Raw genomic sequence first — 22,537 nt, forward strand, 5'->3', positions numbered from 1 at the left:
TAAAGTACAATAAGTATACTATACAGTAGAACGTCGATTTAAAGCGATTCAATTTAAGATTATTGATTTAAAGCGACACCCACAATTATGGACAATGTTTTAATTTAAAGCGAATCTTTCCTATTTTGTACGAATCAACCTGGTGCATCATATTTTAAAATTCGTGCCTAATGTTTCTCTGGGCATGCTACACTGTCCTAAGGGCAAAGCTGTACTGTACATGTACTCAAAACAATGTACTAAATAAACTAAAATTTTTGTCTAGTGCAAATTGTAGCATGATTATATTCAAATTAATCACTATCTTATAAGAATTACAGCAATGTAAATTATATTCTCCTCGGTCACTTCTGTGACATTTTATAAAAAAAAAAACTCAATCTAAAGGACATAAATAAACAAATAAATACTTCATTAGACCTTCAGCGCCAACTGTCAAACATGTCACCTCCCCTGCCTCCCTCTCCCCCATCTTCCCAGGGTTGGGCGGTTATAGGCTTACAGTTTTTATCTTACATAATATCACAGACTAAAGTTAGGAGATTATAATTTGCAGTGCTAGAATCCTTGCAAGACAGCGAATAATTTGAATATAAACGTCTTATATTTTGCACGAGATAAAAATTTTAGCACTTTGTAATAAAATTAATTAGAACATATCAGTTCAGTGACATTTTATAAGAGAAAACTTAAAGTCACTCTTAAGGACAGATAAATAAATAAGCACTAGACCTTGGCATCAACTGTCAAACATATTCCCCCCCCCCCCCATTTTTCCATCAGCTGATCGCTAGTAAACAGACCATTTCACGTCCCATAATTTTAGCTGTATTGATTTATGATTGTTTGTTTTAACATAATACTATAAAAAACAATGTTTTGTTTATTCTAGGAGATGGGCTGAGGTGCATCTGGGCAGACTCTCAGTCTTTTTAGTATTTTGTTTCTCTCAAGTACCAAACTAAATTATTCCATTGAAACAACTCGATTTAGTGCAAATTCGGTTTAAAGCGACCTCTCTTGGAATGTATCTCGTGTTATATCGACGTTTTACTGTACTAGAAACACTAGCATAACATTATAAATAAGAGATGAGTAAATTGGTGTGTCACTCAGGCTAGAAGGGGAATATGTGTACGTTAAAAAATGGAGATAATATACAGTGGGATATGCTATAACGAATCTAATTGGTTCTAGAACCTTGTTCGTTATAGGATTAATCCGTTCCAGGCCCCCAAATACAACCACTTAACACTGAAAAATATAATATAAAATTGTAAAATTGTAAAAAAGTGCATAAATATGCATCTAACCCCCTGAAATAAAGAATATCATTAATACTTGTAATAAAAAAACAATAAATTAGTAAAAAAAAATTTTTTTTTTTTTTTAAATAATGTTCATTGTAGGAGTTTCGTTCGTTATAGCATTCTCAATTTTATAGGTAAAACCGTTCGTTATAGGAATATTCGTAGCAGGATCTGTTCGTTATAGCATACCCCACTGTAGCTAAACATCACATAATCCGAGCCTACCATTTTAGTTGCCTGTGATACACACAACACCCAAAACCAAGATTTGATAAAGGGAATTATATTAGTTTCAGTTCTAAACACTTGGTTGGCTTGGGAGTCACTTTCATATTTGGTATTTTTCTGTCGATCAACCTTTCAAATATTATAATTTTATTTACAGGACATATTTGATGACATGCAAGTGAAGGAGGAAGAGCTGGACAATTCAGTAGATGAACAAGACCTGTCATACAACAGTGAAATAAACTACCACACCTTGCCTGATGGTTCCAGACAAATTAGTGAAAGTGATGTTGGTCTAGAGGATCAAATGACACAAGGTTATTTCTCAAAATATGAAGCTCCAGATACAAACCAGAGGAACTTGCCGCTGGACAGTTCAGGGCATGTTAATCCTCCTCACCCAGATCCCGGTGATAACCATAAGCCAGGGCCCTCCAGGATGATGGAGGTGAGTTACGGTGCACATAGCAGGTAGCATTCTAGGAAAACCATAATACAATAAACCTTTGATAATCCAGACCAATTGGATGGAAGACCATTCCAGAAGATGCAAATTTCATTAATTCCTGGAAACTCACTGAGGGTAGATCTTATAATGCCACCCTGTCCATTTTCCTGGGGAATAATTTTTCAGTTTAATTCACTTGCAGGTCTTTCTTAGGGTGAAGTGAATTACCACAAACCATTTTTTGGTTAGAATTGTAATCACTTACATATCTGGGTTACAATGACTTACAGTATATAAGGGACAAAGATGTAAAGTACAGTAGACCCATGCCATTTACGAGTTTGCGATTCGCGGTAAACAGATGATGGCTATGGTGACTAGCTGGCAAGCCTTTTCTTGTGTTGTACTCTCAAAATTTTAGTGTTTCTGTGTGAAAATGGACCCTAAAAGTCTGCCGAGTGTCAGTGCTAGTTATGCTGGATGCTGGTGGAGTTAAATGTAAAAGGCAGAAGTCAATGATGACCTTGACAAAGAAAGTTTTATTATTAGATAAGTTAAAAGAGGGGATGAGTGCTGCCTCGGCTGGTCAGTTGTTTGGTATTAGTATACAGTAGTGAACTAAGGTAGTATAAGTTGCGATTTGCGGTTTTGCCAATTTGTGCCATTTCTTGGAACCTATCCCTTGCAAAAGGCATGGGTCTACTGTACTACGTTTCTTCCTGTCATTTTCCTGGACTTGCAAAATTAATCTGTTGATTTTATCAAAAAAATTCTCCTCATCTTCTAAATTTGTCACTTTCATGGGACCTGGCTTCATGACTTACATACAGTATACTACAGTAGATGGGGCTTCAGGGGCAGGGGCTTCTTATTCACCTAGGATTGTCACTCTACAAACGGTAATAATAAGGTGCAAAGGCTTCATGATAATACAGTGATATCTCCATTAGCTGGAACAATTGGTGCAGAGCACTTCCGTGAATGAGAAATTTCCAGATAACTAGATGACTCTCTCAAGCCGGGAAAAAAAATCCCTCATCCCCGGAATTTTCCGGGTAACAGATTTTTTTTTTTCGGAAGTTCCAGAAATTGACCATTACATAATCTCTTGAACCCGGAAAAAAATCCCTCATCCCCAGAATTTTTCGGGTAACGGAAAAATTTTCTCGGAAGTTCCGGAAAATGTGCCCCTCTGGAAATCGTTCCAAAAGCCGGAATTTTCCAGAAAGTTCAGGCTTTGGAAACGATTTTCCGAAAAATTTTTAATTCCGGCTATCAGAGAGTTCTGGGGTTGAGGGATTCCGGCTAACGGAGATATTACTGTAGTAATAACCTGCTTAAAGTGACCCCGTTTGTAAATGATGATGGCAGCGCATGGTCATTACCCATTGGACAGGGGAATATAAAAAAACAAAAAATAAATAAATTAAAAGATATTCGAGTCTTAGAATAAACTCCCGTTTTACATCAAAATTCAGGGTGTGGGACAATAAACAAAGATTAACTCCAATCCCACATGAGATTGTGGAAGCTCCCCTCCCCTCCCCATATTCCCTAATCTCATCACTTAAATTTTCCAGGGATTCATTTGTCTTAACTTGGAGTACTGCTCTCATGGTTCTTCTGTCCAACTGTTAGATAGGGTGGAATCAAAGGTATTTTGTTTTATTAACTCTCCTCCTTTAGTCAATAATCTCTCTTCCCTTTCTCTTTGCTGCAATGTTGCTTTACTCTCTCACCCTTACAGGTACTTTAATGGGCAATGTTCAGTGGCTTTGGCATCCTGTGTATGACCGGTAAGGCAGTAGGCTTGTAACATTCATCTTGCCCGCAATGCTCACCATTTCTCTGTGGATGTCAGCCACACTAAAATAACCTGTTAGAGTCCATCCTTCTTTCCTCACACAGCCAAACTCTGATATGCTCTTCCTTCTGTGTTTCCATCCTCTAACAATCTGTCTCACTTCAAAAAGCTGGTTTTCCGGCATTTTTGTGATGTAGATTAACATAGTCTTTTACTGCTCTATTTTTTCCCCCATTGTGGATTAATGACCTGTGCCAGGGTGGGTTATTCCCCCATGGAAAAAAAGATTCACTAGTTAAATCTTGAGCAAAATTACTATCTTCACTTATATCAGTGTCACTGTGGATGGAAGGGTTATTCTTTTCTCTGAAATTAAATAAATGACATCAATAACCTCCTGTGTGTAGCTCCACACACATGCAGATCTAATGCAGTCTGTAATAATCAGCCTTGGTCCATCCATTACTAATTGGTGAGAGGCCTACACCTCATCAGGGCAGTTGCCAGAAGCCTCCACGAAGATGCTCAGCAAATATAAAGTAAGAGAAATTTAAATTGCACCCACAAGAAATATATTACAACAGCTGTGGGATATGTCCAGAACAGTGTGGCCCTCCGTACTGTACTACAACTGTTGCAGGATGTGTCCACTGGGGTTAACAAAAAAGTGAATGATAAAAATTAATAAAGACAGTCCAAAGTCTTGAGTTTCCTAACTAACACCCAGCATCTTGAGGTTCACAATTAATGTTATGCATAACTAACATACGCTAAATACAATTTACAAATAAGTTTCAAGTATGTAGTCTGCGTAAGGCAAATGAAAACTGAAAGATATAACATCTTTGTTTATACTGTAGATACTCCTTACACGTTGTTCTTTCCTTACAAAACTTACTTTGCACATTTATTTGGACACTTTAAATAAAAAAAAATATATGGGAAAAAAATTGCAATGGGTGTGGTGGTGGTTACTCAACTTGTGAAGCCTGAGCATGTGTTTGTATGTCTCTGTGTGGGGATGGGTAACACTGAAGAAATGTTCTCACCTCTCAGTTTTCTTGATGCGAGTTTACATTGTTAAAACATTTTTATTGTATCATAATGTTGTAGAGCTACATATAATTAATGTTGGAAAAAGAAAACAAACAATTGAAATGACAAATTTGAGGCAGAGCAGCAGCCATTGAAACCAGCGCATCACCTCCCCCACCTCTGTCATCACCAGGGGTGCAGTGCTGCCTGAGCTCACCGGAGCGCCTCTCCGGCAACCTCTGTTTTGATCAATCAATCAATATCGCCGACGACTTGTTCCCTCCTGGGAACTCCCCAACAGGGGGTGGCCATGGCAGAAATGTCTCCAGGCCATTTTATCCTTGCACACCTCACTTGCTCTCTCAAACACTCTTCCTCCCCTTCCTGCTCTCTCTTCAACAAACTCTCTAATTTTTTTCTCCTAGGTGGTAATTGGTTTACCCCTCTCTCTTGCTATCATAAACTCTTTTTGTCAGCCTGTCTTCATGCATCCTCGGCACATGTCCATACCACCTTAGTGTATTCCTCTTCATCCACTCCACCACACCACACTTATCACATGAAGTTATAGTAAGCTCTATATGTTACTATAAATCTATATCAATCAAGCAATCAACTTTATTTTGCATTAATAATACATATACAAAACCGAATATATCCTCATACTATAATTAATCTCTCCATCAGATCAGCTTACATTTCATGACATATCAATATTGTAGAAAGAATTTGATAACAGGTGTACTTCTACAGACTTAAAAACAGTACTTCCTCGCATAAGAGCTATAGATATGTGACCAATATTGAAAGGATAAGCACATTAGACTACTACTAGATCAAATATTATATATATATATATATATATATATACCGTATATATACAGTCAACCCTCACTTTACGCGGTTAATTCAACCCACAGGGTACCGCGGAAAGTGAGAAACGCTTATCCCTTTGACGAAAAATTCTTTCAGCTGACTCCGTAACCAATTTCAGATTTCTTTCTTCACCTTTTCATTATTCAAAAAGTGCTTTCCACGTAAAGCTGTTTTGATTGGACCAAACATGTGGTAGTCTGATGGTGTGGATCTGGGTTGTATGCGGGGTGCAGCAAAATCTCCCAGCCCAGTTTTCTTATCATTTCCTGCATATACTCTGCACTGTGGGGTCAGTCATTGTCTTGCAGAAGAATCATACCTTTTCTTTGTAAGCCGGGACACTTCCAAATTATGACTGGCTTGATCTCATTTTCTAGCATTTCTGAATATGATGGACTGTTGATGGTATGCAGCTCTTCAATATAGTGGCAGTACAGTATACCCCAGAATAGAGTAAGCATCACTTTATTCACTGAAGGGAACATTTTGAAATTTTTTTCTTGAGGAAATGAAAAATGTTTCCACACCATGCTTTAATGTTTTGACTCTGATTCAAGGTGGTGCACCCAGGTTTTATCACAAGTCATAATCTGCTGTAGAAGTGCCTCACCTTCATGTATAAATCATTCTTTCAGTTCAGTTGAAATTCACAGTCTAGTGGTTTTGTGTTCTTTGTTCAACATTTTGGGGACCCAAAGTGCACACATTTTCTTAAACTTCAGAACATCATGAACAACAATGTGTGCTGTACCAACACTGGCATTCAAATCAGTTGCAGTTTGTTCAATTGTAGCACATCGGTTTCCCCAAATTTTCAGCTCAATGTTCTGGTGCAATGTGGGAGTTGAAACTTCAACAGGTTGTCTGGCACAATCTTCATCCACAACTCTTGTTTGACCACTCTTTGAATTGTTCAACCCACTTGTAAATGTTTGCTTGACATGCATTTGCTTCCACATTGAGGTGATATTCTGCGATGAATATTGCTTGTTTTATCCTTTCCGATTTTAAAAAACAAATAACATCATTGTTCTTCCAAAGTACAAAATTCAAGCAGATCACTCATCTTTAATGCAACACTTACTCGAGACTTTTGGCACATTAAAGTACCTCACTATTATGCTCCAAATGAACAAGATATAGAAGTAGTTTGAATGAACTTTGTGAGCTCCATGTTGGAGCATAACCGTGCAAGTACATTTTGAGGTTATTTCATAAAGAAAACTACTGGCAGTTGAAGACTAACCTTATATGGCCCAGTGCTTTCATCCCAGACTAAGAATTTCAGTTGAAATCCTGGGAACAAGTCAGATGGGCAGTGTGAAGTGGTTATTGGGCATCATCTTAAACTTCAAAGATGTTTGTTAGCATATGCCAATAAACAGGAGGTTTGAGAAGTTTCCAGTTTTCAAGATTGAATGAATTTCCTGCTGCATTGGACCTCTTCCTTGTAGATTTAATGTAACATGAGAAATCTATAAAGATAAATTGGGAAAAGTCAAGTTTAGTTCCTGAACCAAATGTCTATTGGCAGGGTCTCTTATTGATCCCACATCAGGACTATCCAGCTCATTTTAGAGTCCAGTACAGTACAGTATTGTAATTTCTTACAGTTCTTAAGTAAAGAATTTAATTTGAATAAGTTCAGTCTTCCTTATACAGGCTGAAAAGATTAATGGCAAGTTGATATTTATCCCTTCTGTAGTCCATTTAGGGGTACTTTTTATTCATCAAAGGGTGATACTTTGAATAATACTATGAAAACACACTATTGAGACATGTTAAAATCCTTTACAAAAGAAGGCTCTTCTTTGGTAGATTCATAGGATGATATTTGATAAGAAGGTTTTGAAGAAAAAACTTTCCCCAAGTCTTTCAGTGTGGGTGGATGTATTAGCTCATGGCTGGGATTTCCACCTCTTAGAAGAAAATTCACAGGAAGGTTGCCATTATTTGGTTCATCAACCTGAAGAAGTCTGGTTCCATTCAATTATTTAAAGTGTTTAGTGTGTAATTTTCAAGGGAGACCAATCGTCTTTTATAGGGACAAGAAGTCCACAGTGGTTTGGCTCAGTGAGTTAGGAACATCAAGATATTAACCCATACATTTAGACGATGTCAAAGAAAATATTGTAACGTTTAATGGTATGTATTTCACAGGTCACCTTCCCCTCATCATAAAATTAATTTCATAAATTAGTCCTTCACATTTTCTTTATCTGTCTCTTTCTCAAGACTATTTTATTGATAAAGCCTAACTCTTTTATTTACAAATATTTGATTTACCAGAATACTAGTGGCAGTGATGCCTACGATGGGTTCTTGGGCCTAGACGCTTACAACTGTGACAACCAGCAAGACTTGTACAGTCAGCTCACTGACCCCATGAACATGCACAACCACCAGCCTCATCTATCAGTGAGTTTTTTCACATCCTACTTCTTATTTGTGGTTCAATCTTGTTCTATCACACTTTTACTTGAAGGAGATTAGTGATTGTCTTGATGCACCCCACATGTTACTTTTGAGAGAATGATGGTTTTGTCATGAAACTTTCTGGGCATCAAGTTTCTATTTGTTCCTGAACATTGGCTTCATGCACCCAGCTGACAAATTAATCATTATTATTCCAAAATAATAATAATAATTTTAATCATGAAGGTACCGCAAAGTAATACCTTTACTTGTTTGTGATACCTGATCAAATGTGACTTAATACTTAGAGCTTCTTTGCTCCTTTCATAGAATATAAGCAGTTGCATCTGTTGATAACCTTGACAGAGAAGTCCAACATAAACTAAATATGCTTTGCATGCTTCATATGTGGAATGTAATTTAGATGAATAGAGAGGTGTCTGAGTTGAACATTGATTGTGGAATTAAATGTACTGGACTGCAATTGAAATTTAGTGTTCTCACATAATTCAATTGCTAATCCTTTTTTATATTCATCCCTGCAAGATTTAATAAAGATTTAACTTATCTTACATAGACATGCCGAGTCAGTATACAATGTGTCTTTAAGTGCCAGGATAGTTACCAAAGAAATATCAGCACCTGAGGAAAATGGTGTCACTGGTACAGTACTCATGCTGTGAAGGAGACTGAGACTTGATGACACAGCTAACCTCAGAAGTTAGGAGCAGCAGAACAAAATAAAATATCTGGCTTATTAGGATACACTAAGGAAAGAGAAGTTGCAACAAGAAAGTAAAAGGGAAATAACTAAAATCATTAACAAACAATAGAGAAAGAGGCAGAAAATGTTAAAGTCTCTGACCAAAACTTAACACCTAATGAGATATAAAGAGGGTACAGCTGCTGTGGAAATTACAGATGAACTTCAGAATGATGCATTGATACAACTGACTAGATATATGACACCATCTTAAGCACTGCTTTCAAGGGGGATATTACTGTACATGTTGGAAGGCATATACTCCAAATTACATTAATTCTTATGGGAAAAATAACTCATTATAAAACGTTACACTATAAGTCGCTTTTCTCTAGAACACAACTCTGACATATAATAAGGACCATTTGTATCCATTCATTTTATCCCAGACCTAACCTAACCATAAGTGATATCTCCCTTAGCTGGAACAGTAGGTGCAGAACACTTTCGGGAATGAGAGATTTCCAGGTAACGAGACGACTCTCTCATAGCCAGAAAAAATCCCTCGTCCCCGGAATGCTCCGTGTACATGGAAATTTTTCTCGGAAGTTCCAGAAATGGACGAGTTGACATTCTGAATTTTTTTGTAAGATGGCAGGTGAATGGGTAAAAAAAATGCTTAAATTTACTATGGTAATGATACTAATTTGAATATATAAATATTACTAAGCACATAAACTAATTCAATGGATATTAGCTGCCCGTACAACAAATTTCATAGTTTAAACCTTCCAAACAATATTGGTATTATTTTGGTTTTGATCATCTGGGGAACCTTCAGATTCTAATTAAGGGATTAAATACCTTAAACAATAAGACACATTATCTCTTCAGGATTTCTGTCGCAAAACATTTTTCTATCGCACAAGAAAATGCAGATCATAGGCTAAGACAGGGTATGATGAGTAATAAGGTAAGGGGGGTAGTAACTCAAAACTAGTGATTTCCGATAGAAATGAAGGTCTAAATCGTTCATAACACGTCGGAAACCACCAGAAAAAAAACATAGTCTGCATATCTAAGTACAGGGATGACCAAAACTTAAAATTTTCTCAATATAGCCTATCTCTACTCTAAACATCCAAATACTCATGGTAGCTAAAGTAAAATTTTACCCATTAATTAATATAAATGATGATATACCCCAGTGGGTCATTAAAGAATCATCAAAACAATTACAGCACTATGTTGTCATGTTAACCTAGCATCAGGCATTCTCAATACAAAGTCCAGACAATGTCATTACTTCTAAATTTACTCGTATCTCCATCTAGTACTGATATACTCTGTAAATGCACTGAAATAAAAAGTCTACCAGGTAAGAGTACATGACAGCTCAGCTGATGTGAACATGGGAGTTTTTTATGTCCAAAAGAACATAAGAATAGAGGAAACCGCAGCGGGCCTATTGGCACATACTGGGCAGTCCCGTTTACATGCAACCCTTATCACTCATACCCGGTATATCCATCCAACCTATGTTTGAAGCTGCTCTTCATGGCACATTTCTTCACTTACCAAATGTCCATGACTTAGAGGATAAAAATAAAACCACCCTTAAAACTTGTCTGAATGTAGCATTTGGGGTCTGAAGAGGCCATCCTTTCCAGAGATCCTTTCTACTACCTCCGACTGCAACAGTGAGTTTGAAGGGAGTGATGTCATTACAAATGGCGGCCCTGTTTCTAGAGAAATAAACTTATCTCAACTATTTTAGTAGGACTTTAAACTTTTATCACAAATTATATATACAGTAGAACGTCAATTTAAAGCGATTCAATTTAAGATTATTGATTTAAAGCGACACCCTCAATTAAGGACAATGTTTTAATTTAGAGCGAATCTTTCCTATTTTGCGCAAGTCAATCTGGCGCATCATATTTTACAATTTGCGCCTAATGTTTCTCTGGGCACGCTACACTGTTCTAAGGGCAAAGCTGTACTGTACATGTACTCAAAATAATGTACTAAATAAACTAAGATTTTTGTCTAGTGCAAATTATAGCATGATTATATTCAAATTAATCACTATCTTATAAGAATTCCAGCAATGTAAATTATATTTTCCCTGGTCACTTCTGTGACATTTTATAAAAAAAAAAACTCAATCTAAAGGACATAAATAAACAAATAAATACTTCACTAGACCTTCAGCGCCAACTGTCAAACGTGTCACTTTTACCCCCCCCCCCCTCTTCCCAGCCAGGGTTTGGTGGTTTAGGCTTACAATTTTTATCTTATATAATATCACAGACTAAAGTTTGGTGAATATAATTTGCATTGCTAGAATTCTTGCAAGACAGCGAATAATTTGAATGTAAACATCATAAATTGCACAAGATGAACATTTTAGCCTTTTGTAATAAAATTAATTAGAACATGTCAGTTCAGTGACATTTTATAAGAGAAAAACTTAAAGTCACTCTTAAGGACAGATAAATAAATAAGCACTAGACCTTGGCATCAACTGTCAAACGTATCACCTCACCTCCCTCCCACCCCAATCTTCACATGAGCTGATCACTAGTAAATAAGACCATTTCACGTCCCATAATTTTAGCTGTGTTGATTAATTATTGTTTGTTTTAACATAATACTACAAAAAACAATGTTTTGTTTATTCTAGGAGATGGGCTGAGGTGCATCTGGGTAGACTCTTTGTCTTTTTAGTATTTTGTTTCTCTCAAGTACCAAACTAAATTATTCCATTGAAACAACACTTCGATTTAGTGCGAATTCTGTTTAAAGCAACCACTCTTGGAACGTATCTCACGTTATATCGACGATCTACTGTACCGCATCACTCTACGAACGTGGCAGTGTATTTCTTGTGTTTACCCAGAACCGTCAACTCATCCATTGTGCATTACATCATCTCTTGAACCCAGAAAGAAATCCCCTATCCCTGGAATTTTCTCGGAATTTTTTAGAATGATGCATTATGTAATCTCTCAAAGCAGGAAAAAAATTCCCTATTCCCAGAATTTTGTTGGTGCTGGAAAATGTGCCTGATTTGCATCTCTCAATCTTGGGGAAAAAATCCCCCACCCCCGGAATTTTCCAGGTACCAGGAAATTATTCTTGGAATTTCCAGATGTGCCCCTCAGAAAATCATTCCCAAAGCTGGAATTTCCCAGTAAATTCTGTCTTTGGGAATGTTTTTCCAAGAAAATTTCAATTCCGGCTTTTGGAGAGTTCCGGTTAAGAGGGATTCTGGCTAATGTAGATCAGTAATATCTCCGTTAGCCGGAATCCCAGAAAATTTTGGCTTTGGGAACGATTTTCTGAGGGGCACATTTTCTGGAAAATTTTGGGGATGGGGAAGTAATTTTGCGAGTTTGAGAGATGAAAATCAGGCGCATTTTCTGGAAATTCAGAGAAAAATTTTCTGTTACCCGGAAAATTCCGGGGATGAGGGATTTATTTTCCAGCTTTGAGAGAGTAGTCTCGTTACCCAGAAATCTCTCATTCCCGGAAGTGCTCTGCACCAATTGTTCCTGCTAACGGAGATATGACTGTACTGTACAGGAGTATTACTGTATTAGAGCTCATTCAAAGGGAGCCCTATTACTAATAGTTAGGTGAGGTACCATTACATCTACAGCTGTGCAAAAAATTACAAATTTTACACATGTTAACAGCAGTTACAGGGGGAAGCAGTTACCTCTTGCTTATATAACTGATTTGTAGAAATGTATGCGAAAAGCTTGAGGGATCCTGCATCAAGTTTATTTCGATTTTACAGTTTGATAGCCAGAAATATGTGTAAAATATTATTAAAATTTCTCGTATGCACCTCTATATATTTCATGATTATTCTTTGAAAGTTCACAAGCTGCATGATGCATTTAATTTTCAATGTAGATCATTTTTGTTATTTTCCGTCACATGTTTTTTGTTCAATCCAGAATGCGACATAAAAGCTTTGACCTGCATATGTATATGCCTTGCATTAACTCACCAGGCCAACATACAGGCAATTATAACATCAAATAATTGTTAAAATACGTAATATTATGACACGTCACTACCTGGCATTTACAGTGGTCCCTCGGTTAACGAAATTCTTACGAAAATGTTTCGACATGCTTTGGCTTGCTCTCCAGCTGGAAGATTAGTCCGCCAATACAGAAATCGGTTTTAGGGCTTGCATTCATTAAAATTGGAGTAAATATCAAGAAGATTGTACTATTCACTAATTTTCCAAGTTTTATATTAAAATTTTTAGTCATTTTAACACTTATTTAACATAAGTGCAGTACAGGGAACTAGTTTTTGGTGCACCCAACAGCCACTTCACTCACCCACCAAGGCCTCAGTTTGTATCTCTGTTCAGTGGAGGAAACATCTTGCTTGTGGGTCTCTTGAACACAGAGTATTTTTATGTTTTTACAGTACAATTATTGGTCATTCTGAAATTTATTTAACATCTTGACAATATATAGTGCATTGCAGTGTTGATTTAAAGAAAATAATCTTGAATTACACTTATTGAACTTAAAATTTTATGGGTGAAATGACGGCATCAAGCATGGAGTGATTTCTCTTCCACCCCCACTTCCTTCTCTTCTCCCTTCTCCTCCACCCCCACTTCTAATTCCCATCATCATCAATCAGGAGCCTTCTACATACACACCTCAAAGTAAATGTACTTTACTGCATTTTTTTTTTTTACTTTGTATGTAATTTTCGGTGAGCTGGAACCAATTACCCAAAATCCCATTGAAACAATGGTTTCGGTTAACGAAATTTTCGATTAACGAACAACCTTTTGGATTGAATTCTGTTCGTTAACCGAGGGACCACTGTACAGTAATTGCAATTCTCAAAACCCCCTTCCTCACCTGCCAGCACATGCATCACTGTTATCATATTTCTTGCCTGGCGACTCAGCAGTAAACATGCTCATAGAAGGCTCCACTATTTTGTGTTGTGATTGCTGGAATTTTAAGTGCCACGAGGAATTTACCTTCGGTAATTATACATCTTATCACGGTGAGCAAATTGTGTGGCTTTAGTTTTGGTGAAGTGTCTCAGATTTTGTATTTGGGGTAGTTTTATACAGCTTGGTCAATCATGGCGACTGCTGCCCGTCTTTTACTGGGGAAGACGGTCGAAGTTTAGTGCCTAATAATTCTCTGTTTTCAAGTCACTTTGTGAATGACGTTTGTTTTTTAGCCATTCCATTCTCATCTTCACTTTTTTTTTTTTTTTTTTTTTTTCCCCCCCCAACTTTTACTGTGCAAGTGTTGTGATGAGTTACCATGGCGAATGTGGCCATTCCATCCTCTTCCCGGTAGGGCTCCCATCCCATGGGATGTGATTTTTCCTCCTCCCTGGGTTTTATGATTACTCTTAGCATTCAAGCCAGAATTGAGTTTTTCTCTTCATAACTCTATTTTATTCATGTCCTCAGTAGTGGGTTCAGCCCTTCCCGGCGGACTTTGGTGAAGCGGCTAGTCTTAGTGATCCTTCTGGATGCTGAACTTTTGGTCTTACTAGCAATCTAGAGTTATGTTGGGATGAACTTTGTATCATCAGCCATGGGTTACATGAGAACCACTCAGATGGTGGGATTTCTCAGCCCAATACACCTCGCTAGAGTAATGGTGAGCGATGTTGGCCAACAGAGCGCTAAGGTAGCTGCTCCGCACTGTCAACCCTGCTGGGTGACTTGATGCTTACTCAAGCATCATTGCTCAAGAATGATTAGTTGAAGCAGTGATGTCTGTGCAACCTGGTTGGCAACAAATAGAGAACTCGGTGATCCCTGAAAATATCCTAAGGCTACGAGCGCACTGAACTCTGTCATGGCCGCCAATAGAGTATGATCACACTGATTTCTATCATGGCAGAACAAATGCCCTGACCTTGATGATGATTATTAGTGCTCTGAACTGAATCTTAGCTTGATCAAGGAGCAGAGTTCAGTGAGCTGAGGGCAATTGAGATAAGAGAAGGGAGAGGTGTATTATATAGTGAGTTAGTCATTTAGGATTGTCTCACTGGTGAATCATAAGAACAATAGGAAGTATTAATATGAATGGATATTAAATTGAGATACTGAAATATCGTTGTAATGAGTCATATTGATTATCCTTGGAAGAAAATGTAATTCCCCATGTATTACAGTAGAAAGTCGATATAACATGAGATACGTTCCAAGAGAGGTCGCTTTAAACCGAATTCGCACTAAATCGAAGTGTTGTTTCAATGGAGTAATTTAGTTTGGTACTTGACAGAAACAAAATACTAAAAAGACTGAGAGTCTACCCAGATGCACCTCAGCCCATCTCCTAGAATAAACAAAACATTGTTTTTTGTAGTATTATGTTAAAACAAACAATCATAAATCAACACAGCTAAAATTATGGGACGTGAAATGGTCTGTTTACTAGTGATCAGCTGATGGAAAGATGGGGGGGGGGGAATATGTTTGACAGTTGATGCCAAGGTCTAGTGCTTATTTATTTATCTGTCCTTAAGAGTGACTTTAAGTTTTTCTTTTATAAAATGCCACTGAACTGACATGTTCTAATTTATTTTATTACAAGTGGCTAAAATTTTTATCTCTTGTGCAATATATATGACGTTTATATTCAAATTATTCACTTTCTTGCAAGGATTCTAGCAATGCAAATTATATTCTCCTAAATTTAGTCTGTGATAATATCTAAAATAAAAACTGTAAGCCTAAAACCACCAAACCCTGGCTGGGAGGGGGACGGGAGGAAGGGGAGGTGACACTGACATGTTTGACAGTCGGCTCAAAGGTCTGGTGAAGTATTTATTTGTTTATTCATATCCTTTATATTGATTTTTTTTTTTTTATGTCACAAATGACCTAGGAGAATATAATTTACGTTGCTGGAATTTTTATAAGATAGTGATTAATTTGAATATAAACATGCTATCCAGTAGTTTGCTCTAGACAAACATTTTAGTAATCATTTAGTACAATATTTTGAGTACAGTAAAGCCTCGAATAACGACGGTAATGTGTCCTCCAATATTGCAGTGTAAGGTGAATCATCGTATCACGAATCATTAATTACCATTAAAATAAAGCAATAATAATGAGATGCGTTCCCAAGTGTGACTTTTTCATATCTTTTGTGTGGCATTTTACCCTCTTTTTCCCCCAAAACAATACAATTAATGAAAATTGCAAACTATATTCTTTAAATAATGTTTCTGAATGCACCTTATACAATATAAATGAATAATAATATGGTACACAAGAGGAGATGGGACGCCATTGTTTTCGTTTGTGTTTACAGCCGGAGTCCAAAACGATAGTTCTACCCGAGAAAATTAAGAAAATAAGACCCTGGTTGTAGCTGTAGAAAAATTAATCTAAAAAAAACGAATATACAGGTTGTACCTCTCAAGGCCGGCAACCTCGGGACCTGACCGGTGCCGGACCATGGAAATTTCCGGACCATGGAAATTCACCCTTTTCCTGGATAGATAGTGACTTGTGCTTACGCTTGGAAGCACTAGCACCACTTTCTCTGCTTCATGGTCTCCTTGAAGACATATTGAAGGGTTAAATGTCGTACAGTAGCTTCTCAAATTTCGCTAGTTTTTAATTCGACGTTTTCTATTTCAACACAAAAAAAAACAATTAAAAATTTTGACAGTGGAAACTCGAATTTCGACGGGTTTGAACGGCCCACCAACGTTCAAACGACTTGCACAATCGTGTAAACAGTGTCATTTCTCTTATGTACAAAGGATTCATTATTGTTTATTACTAAAAGTCTTTTTGATTGAATTAATGTTTATGTGTGCAAAATGAGCAATACAAGTCATTAATAATGCGTAGAATATTAAAACACACGAGGAAATGACATAGCATTGTTATCGTTGATTACAAAGCCAGTGACTGACTGGTTCTACATATAAAACTGAAGAAAATAAGACCTTGGTTGTAGCTGTAGTAAAATTAATATGGTTGTTTTAAGTAATGTTATATAATGTTAATAAATGGAACAATAGAAGTAGCTAACGATAATGGTAAAGAAAAAAGAGAGATCGCGTATGTAAGTGCGCACATGTGAAAACATATTGTTATTACTTTACATAAGAATATGAAAGCAACACTTATTTACTGTTCATATATATTTTAATTAATGTTTCTGAATTTGTTTTTATTGAATTAATGTGTGTGTGCAAAATTAACAATACAATTTATTAATAATACATGGAATATTAGAGGAGACGAGACGGCTGCCGGCATTGTTTATGTTAAAGCTTACAAAACCAGTGACTGATTGGTTCTATATATAAAACTGAAGAAAATAAGACCCTGATTGTAGCCTGTAGTAAAATTAATGTAAAAAAATGAATATGGTTGTTTGAAGTACCTGTAACGTTATTTAATGTTAATAAATGGAACAATATAAGTAGCTAACCATTAATGGTAAAAAAAAGTGAGACTGCGCGTATGAAGGTGCGCACATGTGAAAACATATCGCCATTACTCTACAAAAGAATATGAAAGTAACACTTATTTGCTGCTCATATATATTGAAGGGTAAAATGTTGTATACTCTGTATAGACAAGCAGAGAGAGAGAGAGAGCAGCCGAACTGCCAGATGTAAACAAACCTTAATTTCCCGCGGCTTTGTTGTTGTTGTTGTTTTTTACGGGGATTAGCCCACCCGGGCATGGGTCACTGACCCACATTGGGGCCTGAGGGGCAAAAATTTAATACTCCTGTAATAATAATAATAATTCAGATAAAAAAAAAAAAAAACTGCCTATCTACTGTACCTATTGGGCAAACTAAAATCGTTCCGGACCACTGGAGTTTCCGGACCACAGAATGTCGGACTAGAGAGGTACAACCTGTATATGTTTTAAGTAATGTTATTTAATGTTAATATTTGGAACAATAAAAGAAAAAAACAATGGATTGGGAATGCCAACATATATGTGCGCATTTAAGGATACCGCGTCATTTATCTTTTTAAGAATATGTAAGAAAGATTCATTATTGTTTATTACTGAATATGTATTTGATTGAATTAATCTTTATAGATGCGAAATGAACAATACAATTCGTTAATAATAAGTAGAATATCAAAACACACAAGAGGATAATAGACGGCATTGTTGTCAGTGTTTACACCCATAATGTTAGTTATCCACCAGAAACTGAAGAAAATAAGACCCTGGTTGTTGTTGTAGTAAAATTAATGTAAAAAATATGCATGTTTTAATTAATGTTATTTAATGTACAGTAGAAGTAACCACTGATATTAAAGAAAAAGTGAGACTGATAGTGGAACGCCAATGTATACGTGCACACCCAAGGAAACATAGTCATTTATCTTAAGAGTATGTACAAAAGATTCAATATTGTTTATTACTGAATATGTATTTGATTAAATTAATGTTTATATATGTGAAATGAACGATACAAATCATTAATAATACAGTACTTAGAATATTAAAACACGCACAAGGAGTTGACAACCCACCCATCTCCACTCCTCGAGAGTTGACATTTACTTACTGCTCGCTCTGGGGCAAGAGATGATAACAGTGATGCATGTGCTGGCGGGTGAGGAAGGGGGTTTTGAGAATTGCAATTAAATGCCAGGTAGCGATGTGTCCTAATATTACGTATTTTAGTGATTATTAGATGTTTTAATTGCCTGTATGTTGGCCTGGCGAGTTAATGCAGGGCATATACATATGCAGGTACAAAGCTAGATGTCACATTCTGGTCTTTATCACAAAAACTTTTTTTTTCTTTTTTTTTATAATAAATGAGGGCCTCAGAAGCACAAGGCCGCAACTGTTACCATGTGGGAAATGGAATTATTGGTACAGTACCAACATATTCTCTAAGATGAAATCTCTCTTGTGGAGCTTAGATTTGCAGTTTTTTTTTGGGGGAGGGGGAGGGATTTGCCCACTGGGCACAGGTCACTGACCCACATCGGGGCCTGGGGGGCAAAAATGTTATAATATTAATAATAATAATAATAATAATTAGTTCATAGTAAATAAAAAAAATTAAAATAAAATACATGTACAAAATTAAAAATAAAATAAAAATACAAATAATAACAACACTGATAATAATAATAATAATAATAATAATAATAATAATAATAATAATAATAATAATAATAATAAAGAACCATAAATACAAAAATGACAAAAGATTAATAGTGAGAAATGATATATATGTATTGTGTGTTGTCAAAATAAGAGAAATAATTGAAACCCTGCAATTGTGTGTAAATGAGGCAAAAAGTCAGATCAGCAACCTGGGACTTGGTCACAATTTTTTGGATGCCATATGGCAGCAGGGTCTACCATTAGATAATACATTATGCTTCCAATATTTTCCCAGGCAGTAGTACCTCCCTGTTTGGTAGCTGCCTACTACCTCTCACATGGTCAAAAAAGCACTGAAATACATTGGTGTACCTAAACGGACCGTGTTCAACATGCATTCTTTACACAAGGACACAAGTCTCACCATACAACACCACCTCCCTTTGACTCACATAGTAGCAAACAACAGGCGCGCGTCTCCCGCCACACCTCCCAGCTGAGCCAATGGCACAGCAAGTGGACCCGTTTCGGCCAATGGGCGTGCATCTGGGGCACATGGGCCGTGATGCATGACACTCATACACAAAACTTTTTCAACAAATATCTTCAAAATAAAACAAACCCCACTTCGATATCTTTATTGGTTGTGGAGTGACAAGCGAAAAACTTTAGGGGCTTGATTCTCACTTTTTAAACAATGCCACTTGTGGCCTTGTTGATTCTAAGTCCAGTACATTAGTTTACAATGTTAAGTGTTTTGATAAGTTTTTTTTTTTTTTTTTTTTTACAGATGATACAGAATAACAGTAATGCATTGTATCGTGGCCCAGGGAGACCACCAAAAGCTCTGGCCCACCTCTACTCTGAGAAGAAGATGCATCGCTGTGGACAATGTAATTATTCCACTCCCTGGCATTCTGTCTTCATTAGACATTGTCGTAGACATTCTGGGGAGAAGCCGTTTTCCTGTGAATTTTGCCCATTTCGTTCTAGTCGTAAAAGTGTGGTAAATAGGCACTGCATGAGCAAACATTCATCAGTTAACACATAATACTGTAGTACAGAATTATTTTTAAAAGGTTGCATTAGTTCAGTAATGCATTTACAGTACAGGGTAGAACCTCGGAAATCTGGAAATCAGTTGTCCAGAAGTCTCTGAAAACTGGCACCTTTGAAAAATAATAACAAATGCAAAAAATAATAAATGGTACACTAACTTGGACTCCCTACCAACCTCACTTTCATTGTAAGCATTCATCACTTTATATTGCGTGTGTACAGTAAGTGTTTGCTTCCTGATTTTGTGGAGTACTGTACCATATAACACTTGTCTTGGATCAGTATTCAAAATACAGCATTGATCATTTTCTCATCTATTTTTCCCAGTTTAGTTGTTTACAAATGTATAATACAATTACAAAATATAGTGATAGTTTAATTATAAAATACACATGTATGTGTGTGTGACAACTCTCATGGCCAGTCATGTAACCTTTTTTTGTTATTATACATCATGAGCAGGGAAGGGAATTAGATTAATGCATGGGAACACATTGAGCATGACAGATTGGTTCACTTCTCAGTAAGGGAGGCATCAGCCCATTAGTGCAATATTTTAGGAATTATAAATGTTCTTGCTTAGTGGTTCACAGGTGTTAAGTGGAATTTCATTACAAAAATAACACAGTGTCTTTATAAAAGTAGAAAATGGTTTAAAACAGAGGTGTAGCCTGCCTTCCCTTCTCTTAAAGCTTGCATTCAGAAAAGGCAGAGAGTGAAGGACTGTACAGTACCTTAGAGAGTGAAGGAAGTACAGCCAACTTATCAAGACCATAATTAAACCATCACTTTTGTTCCCTGTGCTGACTGTATTAATGTTGTCACAAATATTGGAGGCTATTTGACGGACTTAATAATACCTTTCAAAGCAACTTCAGAAAGAATTTGGCCTTAACCCTTAAAGAGCAGCCATCATCTTTCAAGGTTTAATGTTCTTTGCATTCCATTTTTGGGCACAGTATATGAGGGATCCTAAGCTACTGGTTAAGATCAACAAAGATACAGTACATTAAAAAAAAATGTTGAAGGTGAACAGAGAAGCTGGAATGACAGGATCAGAAGAGAATCAAGAAATTGTCAAGTTAAAATATTTGGCCGCTACATTCACATCATGATGCAGGTTTTGGACAAGTTGACAGAAGGTGGTCACACGAGATACTGAAATCTGAAGGAAATCTTAAGCAAAAGAACTGAATCTAGAAAAACAAAATAAAGATACCTGTACTGTATACACCACAATAATCAAACCAGTTGTTATGTTTGGTTGCGAGGTATGGACATTGACCAAATATTTTAAAATCCATGAAGAATTTTGGGCTCAATATTTGAATATGAAGAAAACCAGTGAAAACAGCATAATAATGGTGACATGATTGAGGCCCTGTCACCAGAATGGAGGACAACGGGCTTCCCAAAATAGCAATGCTTAGAAGACCTGAAGGAAGAAGACCAAGAGGAAGACCTAGAAAGAGGTGGCAGGATAACATCAAGAAAGATGCCCTCTTGTTCTGCATGAATGATGAAAATTGAATGGAGACTGCAGAGAGGAGAGAGAGACATGGAGAGACTTTGTGATGGTGACCGGGAGCCATCAGGCCTGGAAGCCACAAGGGTATGTTGCTGTGTGTGTGTGATTGAAAACTTTGCTTTATAACTGTACACTATACTAAGCTGTACAGTATATTGTCTCTGAAACACCACCATAGAAATGATTCATGATTTCTAGGGGGAGAGGGGAATGACCATGTTCAAAAAGCATAAAAATTTACAAATAGGACATGGTCTTGGTCCCAGCAGTGCCAGATTTCCGAGGTTGTACTGTACACCATTGATTTAGACAGTTGCAATTGTTCATCATTTATTTTTTTTTTTTTTTTTATATTGCATTGGTTCATTCTCAGTGATCACGTTGTCAGTGCCCATCATACCTAAGCTTATGAGTCCACTTACCTATTTATAAATATGTGATAATAACTTTCTTCACTTATGTGTTGAAAGATTTATACCAGTGAGTTTTGATGTTATTGTTGGTTATACAGTATATATCTTTGTTTCATAAATTTCATAAAAATTAATCTAGATTCATATTAATGTGCAGATCTTGTCATCATATTTAATTTTACAAAATACAGTTAACCCTCACTTTACGCGGTCCCACATTCCGCGTTTACGCGGTGCCCTGCCGGAACCCAGGATGCTCACATTCCGCGGTGCGTGTACCCCTTTACGCGGAGAGCGGCTGGCGAGCCGCGCCATTTTTGGATCCAAACCTCCCGCCATCCGCCATGTTGTGTAAGCTGCGCGAACATGGTGCGCACAAGGTCGCCCAGTCATCAAAACATTACCAGTTCTTCACCCCCCCCCCACCACAGCCGGCCCAAGTCAGTGATAGTGATAATTATGGTGAGGATATGGACTTATATGGACTTTGGGGAGTTTGACAAAGAGGCCCTGCAAGCCTCTGTGGTGGATAGTGATACAATTGATACAAGTGACACAGGTGAGGGCCAATAATCTGCCC

At 36.9% G+C, this 22,537-nt stretch overlaps 1 protein-coding gene across 2 annotated transcripts in view; it reads left to right on the top strand.

Moving 5' to 3' along the window:
* The window catches only part of LOC121866298 (zinc finger and BTB domain-containing protein 44-like), a 29,646-nt gene extending 7,755 nt beyond the window's left edge, over positions 1-21,891 (top strand). For both annotated transcript variants that reach the window (XM_042365910.1, XM_042365919.1), the window contains 3 exons: positions 1,696-1,986; positions 7,991-8,119; positions 19,748-21,891. In XM_042365910.1, the coding sequence (XP_042221844.1) occupies positions 1,696-1,986; positions 7,991-8,119; positions 19,748-20,008 (681 nt within the window). In that variant the 3' untranslated portion in view covers positions 20,009-21,891. The remainder of the gene's footprint in view (positions 1-1,695; positions 1,987-7,990; positions 8,120-19,747) is intronic.
* Positions 21,892-22,537: the final 646 nt, after the last annotated feature.

This window comes from Homarus americanus, unplaced genomic scaffold, assembly GCF_018991925.1.
Source record: "Homarus americanus isolate GMGI-L3 unplaced genomic scaffold, GMGI_Hamer_2.0 scaffold32583, whole genome shotgun sequence".
Lineage (NCBI taxonomy): Eukaryota > Metazoa > Arthropoda > Malacostraca > Decapoda > Nephropidae > Homarus > Homarus americanus.